General features: G+C 41.9%; 1 protein-coding gene across 1 annotated transcript in view; it reads right to left on the bottom strand.

Moving 5' to 3' along the window:
* The window catches only part of SLC26A9 (solute carrier family 26 member 9), a 94,595-nt gene that overhangs the window by 20,571 nt on the left and 57,202 nt on the right, over positions 1–16,822 (bottom strand). The window contains exons 11-18 of the mRNA XM_060231302.1: positions 15,901–15,978; positions 13,643–13,738; positions 11,028–11,134; positions 9,068–9,137; positions 7,320–7,412; positions 5,303–5,434; positions 3,059–3,376; positions 1,214–1,268 (exon numbers count right to left, since the gene is read on the bottom strand). Of these exons, the coding sequence (XP_060087285.1) occupies positions 1,214–1,268; positions 3,059–3,376; positions 5,303–5,434; positions 7,320–7,412; positions 9,068–9,137; positions 11,028–11,134; positions 13,643–13,738; positions 15,901–15,978 (949 nt within the window). The remainder of the gene's footprint in view (positions 1–1,213; positions 1,269–3,058; positions 3,377–5,302; positions 5,435–7,319; positions 7,413–9,067; positions 9,138–11,027; positions 11,135–13,642; positions 13,739–15,900; positions 15,979–16,822) is intronic.

Here is a 16,822-nt window from a genome sequence, read left to right as displayed (position 1 = left end):
CAAAAGTAGGTGCCCTTATCCATTATTTCCAATGGAGAGAAGACATTTAAAAGGTGTGCTGTCCCTTTGGAGTTCAATTATGCTTGTCACAACCTTGCTTCTGGCTCCACCCCCAATGTCTCCTGGTTCCATTCCCAAAGTCCCCAGATATTTCTTGAATTGGACTTGGCAGCCCTAGATAGATGTCATCCCACCCCAAAGGAGGAAGAGGAGGAGATTGGATTTATACCCCGCCCTTCATTGGCTTACAATCTCCTTTCCCTTCCTCTCCCCACAACAGACACCCTGTGAGGTAGGTGGGGCTGAGAGAGCTCTTTCAAGAACCACTCTTCAGCAGAACAGCTCAGAGAGTTATGACTGACCCAAGGTCACTCCAGCAGCTGCATGGCTAGTCTCTCCCACCCAGAAGAGCATGTAATAAGAACATAAGAGAAGCCATGTTGGATCAGGCCAATGGCCCATCCAGTCCAACACTCTGTGTCACACAGTGGCAAAAAATTTTATATATACACACACAGTGTGGCTAATAGCCGCTGATGGACCTGTGCTCCATATTTTTATCTAAACCCCTCTTGAAGGTGGCTATACTTGTGGCCGCCACCACCTCCTGTGGCAGTGAATTCCACATGTTAATCACCCTTTGGGTGAAGAAGTACTTCCTTTTATCCGTTTTAACCTGTCTGCTCAGCTGCTCAGCAATTTCATGAATGCCCACGAGTTCTTGTATTGTGAGAAAGGGAGAAAAGTACTTCTTTCTCTACTTTCTCCATCCCATGAATAATCTTGTAAGCCTCTATCATGTCACCCCGCAGTCGACGTTTCTCCAAGCTAAAGAGTCCCAAGCGTTTCAACCTTTCTTCATAGGGAAAGTGTTCCAGCCCTTTAATCATTCTAGTTGCCCTTTTCTGGACTTTCTCCAATGCTATAATATCCTTTTTGAGGTGCGGCGACCAGAACTGCACACAGTACTCCAAATGAGACCGCACCATCGATTTATACAAATTTAGAGAACTTAGATTAATCAAACTTAGAGAAACGCATTTCAAAACAAACTTAGAGAAACATTTTCAAAACAGCAAGGGCTGCTCTAAAAGCACTTTCACTGTGCTAGATTACATCCAAATCTGTCTTTCCTTTCCAGTGATCCTACACTTCTTGGAGGCTGCAAAAATCAAAGGTAGGTTAAGCATGGCACATGGGGCAATATTCTTACCAGGCACATTTGCCAGGAAAACTTTAATCCCAATCCTTTGATAGTTGGTGCAGAGCTATAAAAGGAGACAAAAAATGGGAGGGGGAAAAGAATATTATTCTCCACATGCTAATTAGTTTTTACAGCACTCGAGAGAACATTAGTTTAGGATGCACTGCAAATTCCAGAAACTGCAGAAAAACTGTTTCCAAAATTATATGGTTAAAACATCTCAAGTGGTATTACAGGAGTGTATCAAGAATTAGTTATATTTGTCCATGATCAATGTATATTCTTGTCATAATTACATAAGCAGGATGGAGGGGCATAGCTCAGTAGTTAAGAGCATATATTTTGTATGTAGGACATCCAAGATTCAGACTCTGGCATCTCCAGCTAAAATAATTGAAATGACACTTTTGCCTGAGACCCTAAAGAGACATGGTCATTTAGACTGGACAATAAGAAGTAGGTCAACCAATGGTATAACTTTTTACATGGCAGCTTTGTATGCTGTACTCTGTATCTATATTGTCTTTGTCAGGCTCCTTTTCAAAGGTTATATTTTAAGTCGTCTTACCTCTTGTACTGGGAATGGTCCTCTCAATTCATTCATTTTATGTGAATAGGGGAATGCTTCAGTATGTGCAATTAGAAACCACAGTTTGCTGTAAGTTCATGTTTGTGCACACCAAAGCTTGAAAATGCCTGTATTGCTCTGTTCACACAAAATGGCAAGCATGTGTATTACAAAGATTTGTGGGAGTGCACTCTTCCAGTACATGAAGTAGGAGAACCAAAATGTAACATGTGAAAAAGACTGCCATATGTGCTACTTCACTCTTGCCTCATACTTCTTGATCTCTACTCTTGGTATCTGCTGACCTCCTACTGTATCGTAATTAGTATGATTACTATCCATTTCCACTTGACTCCATGGTGTTTCCCACACAAGGAGAGGTTTGTGTGGTTTCTCTGTTGCTGCTGTGGCTGCTGATACACCCACCAACCCAACATTGCAGCCATACATGCTGTACTGCAATAAAGCAAGTTTGGGAAAGATCAGATAAAAGCTAGGAAAACCCCAGAAGGAAACCCATTTCCCAACAGCACTAAATCTAGGGCAAATAAGCCAGGTAGAAAAAGAAGTATGACAACAGTAGGGATGGACATGAACTGAGCCTGAAGCAAAATGTGCCACAAATTTTGCTCTTTTAGTGGTTCACAAACCAAAGTTCATGATTGGTCTGCTGTCATGAATGTCTATGAACTTTTAAAGCAGTTCATGATGGTTCATGGATAGAACAGAAAGCAGGGGTCTAAAGGAACCCCAAATCCTTTTAACCCCCCCACTTTCTGCTCCCTGCAAAAGCGTCAAAAGTGGCTAAGTGGATGGGAGCAGCCTCCTCCCTGCTGCTCAGCAGGCTTTTTCCCTTCCCCACAGCATTGTGGTGCATTTGTGCACATCTAGGGGTTTCCCTAGTTTTTCTCTGATCTTCCTCAAATCTGCTTTGCCCCAAAGTTTTGAAAAAGTTGCAGAAAAGCCAGGATGGCTGCTGTGTATGTGGGTACATTTGGATTTTCCTGCTCTGGAAGAGACCACTAACTTAGTTACTCTGATCCTGGCCATTGCTATGTCATAATGACTTGTGTCCTACAGATATAACGTCTAACTGATTGCTCAGCTGCCAGTTGTGCCCTTGCAAGTGACTAAAGTCAACCTACTACAGCTACAAGAAGACTTAACCCCCCCACACACAGTCCTGTTTACATTTATCTAGTTGAGTTCAATGGAAACTTTTAAATATAGCTTTAATTAATAATACAAGATCACCAAAATAAACTGGAGACAGGATACAAACTCACCTTTCCCAGAGCTTTTGTACCCATCAGATCTACAAAGCAAACTCCACTCATGTCCAAGATAATGGTGTGGAAGTTGACAAATGGGGGTGCTGTAGTCATGGAATCAGCATTAGAGGCTGGGATATTGCTACAGGTGCTGCTTCGATGACTAGCCATGCTTCCCTGAGCAGAGGAAGCACTGGCCTGCCTTGCAGTGTTCACAGAAGGATTGAATGCTACGTAGGAAATATTGGTGCCATTGGCGGCTGTCTGGTTGTTGTTAGTATCTGTTGGAGCAGTGCTTTCAAAGTCCTTCTGGAGCTCTTGCAGTGATATTGTCTGTATAAAGGAAGAAACAGGTCATGGATTAACCAGGGGTTTTTTTTCAAGACACAGAACTGTGTTCCCATTTGTTTACTTAAGACACATAGTATGGATTAATCTGTTAAAGACCCTGCATTGGAGCAGAACTGTTATTCTTTGTTCTTTGCAGCCAGTTACAGACTTTTTTCAACTTCCTCTTTGCCAGATGTTAACTTAGGTGAGAATCACCATGGCTACCCTAAACAAAGTCTGCATGATACTTTTTAGCACCATAATGGCCACCATAATGGAGAGCAACTTTCCTCCATCATTTAGATGGTGGAATCTGAAAAACCTTGTTACTTATGTCCCAGCACTGCAAGTGTCTGAAGCATGTGTTCTGTGCAGCACTGGCACCTAATGTTTTTCCTGAAATGCTGCTGCTGCTGAAGAAACGTTCTCTAGCTTCCAAGGTGACCCTGGCTGTTTGCTTTAAGCTGAAGTCAGCAAAATAGGCATTGGCTTTTTTAAAAAACAAGCAGATATGACAGTGTTTAACACAGAACTGCCCTATCATACAGAAAGGTATGGGAGGAGGGGACCATTTTTCTACTTTTTTTTGAAAAATTATAACAAGATAAATACAGTAATCTTATTTCACATTACAGAACACATCATAGGAAATCAAATCTCAGTTATATCTTCAAATAATAAATGCAATAAAAAGGACCAAAGTCTTTGAGTCATTTCTAAGGGCTTTTAAATTTTGGCAATTAATTATTTTGTTATCAGAAGTTTATGTCCACACCTTTTAGTTGCTGTAAATATATTTGCCACGGTTAATAGATTCCATATCACCTTGTTATGGTTATTTCATTCTATGCGCCCAGTCATCAGGCTGATGGCATTCAGCATTTCTTTACTGCTGTGGTTGGCTTTCTGTATAAACTTCTTTCTTTCTTGGCTCAACACAGACGTCGTAAACACATCTCAATTTGCTCATGATACATCCAGACTAGATAAATGTCAGGCTCACATGTTCTCTCCCCCTTCCTCTTCCTATCATGCTGTGTTCCAGAAGTGAATACAAAGTCTTCCACTAAAGATTGCCATTATGTCTGAATGCAGGTACCTTAAGAAACTGAAGCCAACTCCCACCCCCCAAGTAACTGTAATTCCTTACACAATTTAGTTCCATTTCCGAATTCCAGTTACTGGAAAAGGACCTAACCTCCATTTGTTAAGGTGTCTGAGGCTCAGGTGTCATGACCAACTGGAAAGGTGAGATGGGAAGTTGGAGCCTAGCAGTTCTGGATGGAGCACTTGTCTTGAAAGTTAATCACTTTAAAAAATGCGTACAAGAGGAAACTACAAGACCCAGGAAGGAGATGCATTGTCCCTAGACATTTTAAGCAGTTTCCACATAAGGACTGCCCCACCATGGGCATCAGAAAGTCCGTGCAGTAAAGGAAAGTACTCAGACCACTTCCCTTTATTCCAAAGAAAATATAAGCTTATTTTTCTCTGGTTTAAAGGAGGAACTGTGAGGTAGCTGCATGTGGAACATCCACTGAACCCTCTCCCATAGCCAGCCACTGGAAGGAAGGAGGGAAAAGCTCAGCTTGGCATCCCCCCCCACCCCGCAATTATTCCAGTGGTATACTTGGCCCTATAATAATATAACACGTAAGAAAAATATTTCTGGTCTAACTGGGTGGATGCTGCCATTGGCCTCTGCAGTTGCAAAAGCACTTGGCTGGGTGTGCCATGGTCACAAGGAGGAGAGGAGTGTAGGGTTGGCAGTTCTGGTCCAACTCCAACCGGTCAGATCTGTTTCAGCAGCCTTTGGGAACTGTGGCTGTCTGGCTCCCAAGGATAACTGGTGTTTCACATGCCACAAGGCTGTTCTAATATGTTATTTGGACACAAAATCTTTCACAACTAGGAAAGAGGCTGAATTACCTTGTTTTCCCTGAAGATGGATTTTAGCTTGCTTGTTTTTTGTACTGCCACTGTTGCTGCCATGGCAACTTTTTCCTGATTCTTCACATATTTCTTCCTGGCCAAGAAGACTTTTATAGGATCTACACCTGTCTAAATAAAGAAGAAGATAATGAGCTGGTTTGTTCATCCTGGCTCAGTTTATAGATGTCTGGCCGTGAATCTGGTACTTAATCAGGTATTCTGCAACTTTTAAGGGTAGAGAAGGGGAAATTTTGGGGAAGGAACCCCACATTCTTGGGGTTGTCTTCAGGGCACCTAGAAAATGTGAAATTAACCATGGAGACTTCACAGTTCTCAATGACGCCTAAATCATCCCAACAAGCATATTAACATCCAGGGTAACCCAAATTAACAACACACAGACATGTCAGTAGAAAGGTGCTTTTGTCAGTTTTAATAGTGTTATCATAAGCAGTTATACCCTTTTAAGGACTACCTCCTTCCATTTGGTCCCATGCACCAACTAGATCTTCTGGCTGCCATCATCGGGTATCCCATCTCTTAGAGTGACCAGTCTGGGATTGACCAGAGTCCAGGCCTCTGCTATTTTGGCTCCTACTCTGTGGAATGGGCTCCCTGAAGAGGTGAGCCCCCACCCCTGCCCCAGATCTTCAGGAGGTGCTGCAATGCCTGCCTGTTTCCTAGGGCTTTTGAGCAGGTTTGAATGGCAGTAATATTTTAAGGGGGAGATGAGATTTATTTTATTCTGCTTTTAACTGGAAATATTTTAAAACTATGATTGCAAGCTGCCTTTAGCCATGAGCAAATGTGGGGTATAAATATTTTAATGAATAAGTCCACTGAAGTCGGTGGACTCAGAGGGAAGTAACTCTGTGTAGGATTATACTGTCAAAAAAGCACACATGTAATGAAGGTAAAGAGAGAGGGAAGAGTTGCCTTCTGCATTAATCCAAATCTAAGAGCTGGGAAAGGTGCAGAAAGGGGAACCCAAATGATCAGCTGGTTAGAAAACTGACTTTGATCTGAAGTCCAAGAGAAAATGTTTTAGCACAGCCTGCAGGTAATGGGTAGCCAGATGGCTGCTTCTTTCCTGCAACTTAGTTTAAGGATTTGGGTGGCATGGGGAAACAGGTACCTTTTCTATGCCACACAGGTTCTTTAGGCTGTTGAATATCAAGTTATTTTAATCATTATTTTTAAATTTAAATTTTCTATTTATATCCCACTTTTTTCCCTGACTGGGGACTCAGAGTGGTTTTTCACATCATTGTCCACTCCTCCAACTAATTCTCACAGCAACAGGAATAACCTTGTGATAGTAGGTGAGGCTGAGAGATTTTGCTGGGCCAAAGGTCACCTTGCACTGCAGGCTTCCATAGTTGAACACTGAGGCATTTGAACCCAGCCATCCCAGGTCCTTGTCCAACATTCTGAGCATTATGCCACACCAGCCCTCATGACAACTATACAATATCCATTAATGTGTAGCTCCCCCTGCTAGTCTGTCCCCACCCCCAGTTCTTCTCCATAGGACTCTTCCTTGGCCACAGCATAAACTTACATGAAGAAAATGGCAGAAGAACAATTTTGTTTGGTTTTGCCCACCATTTACTAGTAAACGAGAGAACCACACATAATTTTTTTAAATTTAGAATATATCTGCTGCTATGCAATAAAAAAAACCCAAATGGATGTGTTTTGACTGAGAAGCTAGTGTGTCATGACCAATGTTCCCTCTAAGCTGCATAGTCTTGTGAGCAAAAATTCTACTTTGTGAGCTACTGGCATTAAGGTTGTGAGCTACTGAGATTAAAGTTGTGAGCTACTGCATAAATTAGTGTGCTCTGGGGTCATCCTTCTTGAGTTAAGATAAAAATGTGTGAGCTGGAGGCTAAAAATCTGTGAGCTCAGCTAGCTCACCTAACTCAGCTTAGAGGGAACACTGGTCATGACATCATATGCTTCTGAAATACTGCAAGGATTTTATCATCTGAGCATTGGGATGATTTCTTACCTTGGCTATTACTTTTTCCCTGAATATCTCTGAATTAGCAAAGTACAGCGGGGAACAGTAAGTGACAATTTTAATCCCTTCTATTTCATGGACCTGCAGGGGAGAGATTGACAAGGTTCAGGTGCTCCACAAGGTGATACTGTCAATATGCATGAGGGGGGGGGGTAGAATTGGAAGAAGAGGTCCTGCAAAAAAAAAAAATAAAGCAAATTGGGGAGACACTCTGCTGAGGAATAGGAAGGAAGACTTGAATGCTTCATTATCTCTATATGCAAGTTAAGCAAATGTGCCTTATTTCCAAACTAGTAACAAAGAAAAGGGATCACAGTTAATGGGACAGGCAATGGAAGTTAAACAACTACTGTGAAGTTAAACAACTACTGTGATGATAAACAAAGTAAAAGTAGCCAGTAAGAGGTTTTGAATTCAGGATAGGCACAGTAGTAGCCTGTTTAAAAACATACACTTAAGTGTTTTGAGCTAAAACTGCTGTAAAAAGAAGGGCTTGCTCAACATTAAAATTAATTATAAAGAAAATAAGAGCAAATGGCCATCTAAAGAACAGCTTGCTGAATATATTCATAGAGGGCTATAGGCCAACAAACTCCAGAACGCTTGAGCATCTGGTTAAATGAATCAGTTTGAACTGGCTCTAGCTCCTATATGAAAAATATACACACTTAAGTGTCTTGGAGTGATTGAGAGAAAAGATGTGGTAAGAAGAATCATGAACATTTGGTCAGTATTAGTGGCTATTACACCAAGAAAAACCATAGAAAGGCATTACTCCTGAGGAAGTCTATTGATGAAATGGGCCTATATCCGGGTACTCATAGACTTTTTTTTTGCAATATGGGAATGTCAGTATTGGACCTTTATTACAGCATGAAGTATGCAAAACTTACAATATGAAATATATGAATGGATATTTAAATTGGACTTTTTTATAACAAAGTATGTAAAATTTAAAATGTGGAGCATTAAAATATATGAAGGTTTTTAAATGGTTACTATAAACTTTGTTTATCATCACAGTACTTATTTCCAAACTTGGCATAATTTGCTATGTGTCTCCTAACCATTGAGGAGGAATAGAAAGCTCTCGGCCCTTTCATTCATTCCCATCTTGACACTCAAACCAAACATAAGAGGAGAGTGGACTAACTGTAATTCTTCTAATAAGCATGGTCGCTCTTTCATGTAAACAGGACAAAAGATATTTTCCAGCTTTTGGTATGTATGTTTGGAAACTTAAGATTTTTTGTGAATATATGTTTCCACATTGCTAAACTAGAAGATATGTGCAAAAAGGTAACTGCACATATGGGAAGGACAGGTAGCACAATATCCCTTTATATTCAGTTTGAGCACCAAAAATGTAACAACTAAAAAGGGCTGAACCCAGGCACTGAAGTCCTGGTATTTAAGCTGTGGAAGTCTTGCTTAACCATCCTTCCAGCTTTTTTTATGCAGCATTTACCTAGTTCAGCATAGGACTCCCTGACTTTTAATAACCCAGGATTGTTCACAATTCTGAGACTGGGAAACATTTAAAAATAAAAACGTAATGTTGGCATTGTATTTGAAACCTCCACTGAACTTTGGCCATAAATTCAGCAAATAAAAAATGACTCCACAAATAAGATGCCTAGAGTCATTGACTCAAGTGATAAAATGAATGCCCGGCTTTTATATTGGCTGGTTGATGACCAAATTGGGGGTAAGGTGAATTTTGCTGCCACATTTACCTTATTGTAGACTTTTGGGTTTTTGTATATATCAGAAGCAGCTACTGGGCCAAGGATACAGCCATTGCGACTAAAGAGAAAAATGGAAGAAAATGTCAAAATATGACTACTGAAAAAAAGCTGTTTGCCTGAAATAACTTTCATGTTACTTAAAATCCAATGGTGCAGGTCAACCAGAAAAAGAGAAGGACAGATAACTTGCTGTTCAAGATACAATCAGCATGTTCTTGGCTGGATTGCTAAGGGAAGAAGGGGAGAGTTTGTCTCCTTGACAGTGTCCACTACATTAAAAAAAACCCTGTCCAATCAATTGTCCTTTGTTATCACTAGATATCATTCATTTATTTCTACCTAAACACTATTCATAGGCACTGAAAATCCTTTGTCTTGCAAATATTGTAGGTAACAAATTTTCACATTGAATTTTGTTGGGAGTACACCCCCATGTGGTGAGAACTGATAGAATATCAAAACGCCTGTCAGTTGTCAAACTTTTTACCTCATGATAGATAACAACTGTCACAAAATGGGTACATTCACCAGGATAACTCAACATGTGCAGCTGAAAAAGTAACGTCATCTCATGATGACTACTTCAAAAGTGAACATGGGAATCTGAGCTCAAGGGTGTTGCTGCGCAGTTAGTTTCTCAGGGTTCCTAGCATAGGGAACAGCAGCTCATTCATACAAAACCCTCATAATGAGGGAATATGTGGACTGCAGCTCTCTATGGACTGTATTTGGACAGCAAGGGCTGGGGGGTTCCTCACAGAACCTCCGGAGTGACTTTAACAGCTGTTTGTCCAAGCTGGGTAACAACTGAGGTGTGGGGTGGGGGGGGGGAGAAAGAAGTTTCAGCAGGAGACCTAGACTTTTGCTTTTCTTGTACTGGTGTAGCCTACACTGATGAGCGAATGAATGAGGCAGATACAGACCATATATGCTTATCAACATGAGCAGTGCTAGCAAGAAGAAAGCAAAGCCTTGGCTCCCCTGCTTTGCTGTTGTTTTCTCTTTGCTTTGTCTAGCCTGGCTTCAGCAGGTAGAGGATGGCTTCTGGCATCCTGCCCAATTCTACACCATTCTTCCAGCTCCAAAATGCAAGCAAGGGCTTGAATTCATGCAGTTCTTCATTACGAAGGCAATTATGAATGCAAATCTGCTCTTTGTTTCTACAGAGTGAGGGTTGAACAACAGGTAAGTCTAGGTCTAGCTGGGTTAGGGGCTTGGTATGGGTACACCAGGAACCATTTCATCAGGGCCAAACTCTACAATGAAGAGGCAGCCATATATGTCTGCCCCACTGGTGCATGGAGCAGGTGGGATGTGGGCCTATATTTTACCCCAAAAAACAGTATGCGGGAGAGGAGAGACAAATCTTGCCCACTTTTCATCTTTACTTCATTGCCTTCCATTGATGGAAACATTTCTCTCCCATTCCATTTATCTTTTATCCTGAGAGGGTCAACAACGGTTAAGTGGATGCTATTTGCAGGGCTCTTTTTCTAGCAGGAGCTCCTCTGCATATTAGGCCACGCCCCCTGATGTAGCCAATCCTCCTGGAGCTTACAATAAGCCCTGTACTAAGAGTCCTGTAAGCTCTTGGAGGATTGGCTACATCAGGGGGGCATGGCCTAATATGCAGAGGAGCTCCTGCTAGAAAAAGCCCTACATTTATGTATAACAGATGTGAGGTTAAACGGAGCAGGTGTTGTTATGTGTGATGTAAATACCTTCAGATTTAAACCAGTTGAGGAATATATTCATGGAAATGGCATAGTATAGGCAGCTGTTATCTTAAAATGACATCATTATTTACTAACAGGGACTGGCACTTTCATTTTCCAGGAGCTGCCAGTCACACATGCCTTTGAAATTTTGACCCAAACATTTTTTAAAATTTGGAAAATGTCTACCCTTGTGCATTTCCATTGCAGATCATTTCCAAGATAATACTTACAACTGGGTATGGAAAACCACTACTAGGATGGAAAACCCCACTCCCACGGCAAGTCCAAAGGGCAAGCCCAGGAAGAAGGCTGAGAGGAAGCTCACCACCCAGACCATCTGTGGAAAGACATAAACACAGTAGGTCACTTCCTTGCATTGCAGAAGGGGAAGGCTGTGGACCCTTGCATGATGTTTTGCAAACACAGATCAACGTGGAACACATGGTTGAACACTGACTGAAGTTCTGTGACTCACTCTAGACACTAGCATTAAGGGGCTGACATCTATGTTGCAGAATCTGGTCTCTAATGCAGAATCTAATTACACTTGCACATTCTTTAGGTATAAATTTTATTTCGGTGGGAACAAGGTTATAACCTTCCATCCCTGCAAAGAAGAATATCTGAAAGCAGAACACATTTTTTTTTGCAAGATGCGTAAAAGAACTGCAAAATGAGCAGCACACATGAGGATTCCCTACCCAGAAAGATGGCAGAGATTACATCAGAAAATAAGTTAATAAAGGTCTGATCCCCGAGTTGACATCCTACAGAAAAGAGCTAGTGAATGAGTTCATCCTTAACTTGACCATACACTAGCATCTCCATGTCCCTATCCCTATTTTATACTATCACTTTACATTGTCATCCAGACCTTGTTTGTTGACCTTCTAGGGAAATCTTTATTATTATTATTGTTGTTGTTGTTGTTGTTATTAATAAAAATAATAGTTTATTTATATTCCACCCGCTCCCCATTGGGGGCTCAGAGCGGAGTATATAAAATAAAATCATAATAAAACTAATTACAACATTCATCGAGTACAGCAAAATAATTCAGATGGTATAGCACAAGTAGTACCACAATGCAGCACCAGTAGAGCAGCAAAGTGGTAGGGCAGTAGAGCAGTCGGGGGAGGCCAACTGATCGATGGATAGATGCCTGCTGCCTCATCCAAAGACCTGGTGGAACAGCTCCATTTTGCAGGCCCTACAAAAGGCCAATAGGCCAGGTAGGACCCGGATCTCCAAAGGGAGCTGATTCCACCAGGTTGGGGCCCGGATTGAAAAAGTCCTGGTCCTGGTGGAGGCAAGATGAGCATCTCTTGGGCCGGGGACTATCAGAAGTCCATCAGAAGTCTATCTCACTAGGGACTATCTCACTAGTCTCTGTCCCAAACAGGATGCTGGAGTAGATGGTCCGATCCAGAACAGTTGCTTGTATGTTTTTTGACATGAGCACAATATACCACCCTGCTCAGTATATCATCCCACTTTGCCTACTATTTGAATAGCATTATAAGAAATTCATTCATGTCTGTGGCTAGACAATTTGTATTACTCTTTTGGCTGATAAAGCAGTTTCTGGAGAAACTCGTAGTGAATTAGCTCAATTTACGCAAATATAATATTACTGTCATAAATCTTTTCCAAACAAAATATCTGATGACAAGATATCTGTAGATTTTCCATGGCCCTCATATCAGTGACCTTTACATCAGCTAGTGCCTGGAACTTTTATCTTTTTCTGGATGTTTCTCCTTTCCTGCAAGTAGAAACATTGTCTGAATTCAGGACTTCTAAATATAAGATAGGGCTAATGTGAGTATTGTTGGTAATAATGCTCATAAAGGTAATTAGCACCTTAGAAGATCTTAGCAATACTAATAAATCGTTCAAGTCTGTATTACATGCACCAGCTGTGAGAGTGCTTAGGTATAGTGGGGTTTTTTTTAAAGGATCAATTCATGATCCATTCAAAACTCCAACAAAGAACTGTAATAATATGCCACAAGGAAATAAAGTTCTGTCAAATAGAACATGCAATAGCATATTGAACATGACTCCTTTTTAATTTGCTGCCTTTTCTTGAAGTGGCTTCTGAATTCTTGTAAAATGTGGATTATTTTCATTTGCAAGTAGAAACATGTTTAAATATTTCTCCCTATGGACAGGAAATCTGTTTAAACAAAAGTGTCTGATTCACAGGAACCCAGTTCTGTTGACAAATTCCATAAAGAATTTCATATGCAAGATATGACCTCAGCACATCTAGTCATGTCCTTCCTGGTCTATTTACCCTCATCAGTGGGCTATTCACACAACCTGGTAGCCTTCTTCTCCCACAATCAAGGATTGTCAGTGAAATATTAGCACCTGTTTTGTTAACAGCTGCAACAGGGAACATTAATAGTTTCAGCCAACACTGGACAACCCCATTCAGCTACACAAATGCAAAACATCACACGTATCCCTGGGTCCTTTGTACATTCGTGGGAATGCTATTCAGTGTTTCCCAGCACATGGTTTTATTTCCAGTTAATCTCATCAGAATATTGTTCTGAGGGGGCAAGCATATCTGTTTGCCCTGAGGTAGCGTTTTGCCCTATAACTGGACAAGGTCTGCCTCATTGCTCTGTGTGTGTGTTCCTGGAGCCAAACTGCACACCTGAGATGCTGGACATCTTGCTCTCCTAAATTCCTGCTCCTTTCTATATTTCTATTAGCCTGTGTGTTTGCTTTCCAGTGTACATTCTTTCCTCTTTCAATAAAAGAACCTTTCTGGTTTAAAAAAAAGAAAGGAAAAAGGAAATCTACAATATATGGCATGCTATAAGACACTTACACAGTCCAGCTTGCTTTTTTTCCAGAGGTAGTAAGGATCAGTCAGTTGCTTCAGAGAATTCTTCAGATTCACAGCTATCAAGGCTCCCAAAACAGCCTGTAGGAAAGATCACTCAAAATCAAAACAGATTGAGGGAAGAGTCCCCAAATAGGTACCCCAATACATATGCTTGTTTTTGCTGCAGCAGCTGTAATTACTGCAGAAGCAAGCTGTAAGCCAGATATTGTAGAATTTTTAAAAGGAGTAGTTCATAATGTAGTACATGACGGTTCCTTCTTTCTACCACAGTACCTAATAAAGTGAACATTCAGATCTCACAAAAGGCAAGGTCAGTTCACCCACAAGCAGTATCAACAGAGGCACAAGGCATGACTAGTGCCTGTTGGTGCCTCCTGTGCCACTGCCACTTGGATCCAAGGTAGACTGCAGAGGTACTGCCTCGGGAGCCTAGCTTGGACCCAGGTGGCATGACACAGAAGGAGGCACATGCTCCTTACACTTGTGCAGCTACTGCTTGGACTGATGAAGATGAAACAGGAGGAAAGTGCTTTGAGTGGCAACATTTGCCGAGCCAATATAATATGGCCCTGCAGATGAGATAAAATTCACTGACAAGGTCTTGAAGAATTTTCCAGATGTTCCATTTTGTTCTCTTCTCACTCTGCTCTTCTTGCTGTCCACTAGAACCCAAATCAAAGTAATGTAAAGTGCTCTAAAGTTGTAGCCAACTTATGGCAACCTCAGCAAGGGGCTTTCAAGGCAAGTGAGAAGAGAAGGTAGTTTGCAGAGTGGTAAAGCTGCAGTCTGAGCTCTCTGCTCACGACCTGAGTTTGATCCCGGTGGAAGCTGGATTCAGGTAGCTGGCTCAAGGTGGACTCTGGCTGATTCTGCCTCAGCCTTCCATCCTTCCGAGGTCAGTAAAATTAATATCCAGCTTGCTGGGGGGAAAGTGTAGATGACTGGGGAAGGCAATGGCAAACTACCCCGTAAAAAGGTCTGCCATGAAAACGTCATGATGGGACGTCACCCCAGAGTCAGAAACAACTGGTGCTTGCACAGGGAAGTACCTTTACCTTTTTTCCTTTGCAGAATTTTCTTCAGTGGTTTCCCTTCTAAGTACTGACCTTGCTTAGCTTCTGAGATCTGACAAGATTGGGCTATACAATGATGCCTTCCCTTCCCTAAAGACTCACATTAAAATTCACAACAGCGTCTTCCCTTTTTGTTGGTCCCAGTCCATATACTGACATATTTTTGTCCATTTGCCTTGTTTCCTTCTAGTTTTTAGCTTGCTTGTTTAAGCTTCTTTACATGGAAGCAAGTTCCACTGAGTTCAATGGAATTTTACTTCCTGCCAGGCCTCGGATTCAGTGGGAGCTCACAGAAGCACAGCTCCTGAACCTTTCTGACAGTTCCACCTCCTCCTTCCCACCTTGTCCATTGAATAGTAGGTGCAACTGCATAACAATCTCTGGATGAGCTCCACCACCTTTTTGTTTACAAAACGACCCCTGCTTTCCTGCTAAGTATGCTTAGGACTGCAGCCAATTGAAGCAGAGTACTATGCTTTAAGGAAACATTAACTTGGGTCTTTCTTCTATCTGATATCCAAAAGCCAGGCTGTTTACAAGATTTTGTATTTTGACCAATTCCTGCCTGCCTACTCCCAAATCTGGGTTGGTTAGAAATGGATGACTTAAAAGTCACAGAACATATCTATTGTATGAATTTATATATTAGTTTTCTACTGCCATGGCTCCCCCCTGCAAAAAAATTGCCATCTGTCAATTATATTCAATTCATATCTGATAACATAAAGTGTCAGTTCCCAGGATTCCCAAAGGAAGTGGGAATGACCTCTAAAATCAATATAAGTCTCTGGCGTAAATATTAGCATGACGGAGAACTAGTCTAATTCTAATCAGCCCCATACCTCGGGGTTGTGTGGGGAGGGGGCTGTGGGGGGTCATGGGGAGGGTGCTGCAGGGGTGACAGTAGGAAGCCGTACAGGCTGGCCCTCTCCTTCCCCCTTCCTTCTTAATTTAAATCCAGTGGCAGGGGCATGCAGGGAGGCTGGTGGCTGCTCCTGGGTGCCCTGCAATTTAAATTGTGCAGTAGGGAGAGAGGGGGTGGCCCAGGGACTGGGGTGAGGGGGCCTCAAAACTGTCAGGGGAACAGGCCCCATGGGACCCCGGTTAGCTACAGGCCTGATTCTAACACTAAACAACAGAGACCACCACCTGGAAACAGATCTTTACCTTAGGAAGAGGGCTCAGATAGGTCCCCAAAGACAGCATAGTTATCATCACGACCAGTGCCACACAAAAACTTGCCACCTGAGGGTAGAAAAGTAACATCACAAGGGGAACTTGGTGCTGAACATTCCAGGCTTTCTGTCAGTGTGATGACTGGGAGAAGACAGATAGCTGATCTGATTGCCTGGGCATCCATCAGGGTAAAAGATGGCCTCCTGTCCTAATTCAGTCTCTCTTCATCAGTCATTTAATGATGGGGTCCCCAAGCTTTCTGAGCCTATGGGCACCTTTGGAGTTCTGACACAGGTGGTGGGTACAAACACAAAATGGCTGCCACAGAAGGTGGAGCCCACCACAGAATGGCTGCCACAAGAGCTGGAGTCAATCACAAAATGCCAGGAAGTAAGGTAATACTTAACTCCAGAGCTTTTTTTTGAGCAGGAATGCACAGTTCTGGCTGGCTTGGCATCAGGGGGTGTGGCTTAATATGCAAATGAATTCCTGCTGGGCTTTTTCTATAACAAAGCCCTATGTAAAACAATGGTGACATCAGGGTGTGTGGCCTAATATGCAAATGAGTCCCTGATGTGGTTTTTCAACCCAGAAAGCCCTGCTTAACTCTAATGGTAACTCTAACATTTCAGGCTCTGTTTAACAGGATGCCTTGTAAAACAAACATGTTGTTTATAAATATTTTCTTGCATACATACATTTTATCATCAGTCACACAGTGAAGATCATTGTGCTTTGATGGCAGCTGCTGCCAAATCAACTTTGTAAACATTTCCACAGCTAATCAGATCTCCAATGACCCTGGCCCTATCCATTTTCTAAAAAAAATTACTTTATGGGTGCCAACTAAAGTGTCAGCTGGCACAATGGCACCCATGGGCACCATGTTGAGGGCCCCTTAATCAAGCTCTTA

The sequence above is a fragment of the Heteronotia binoei genome, chromosome 2 (assembly GCF_032191835.1).
Source record: "Heteronotia binoei isolate CCM8104 ecotype False Entrance Well chromosome 2, APGP_CSIRO_Hbin_v1, whole genome shotgun sequence".
NCBI lineage: Eukaryota > Metazoa > Chordata > Lepidosauria > Squamata > Gekkonidae > Heteronotia > Heteronotia binoei.
This window is presented reverse-complemented; position numbering and strand designations above follow the sequence as displayed.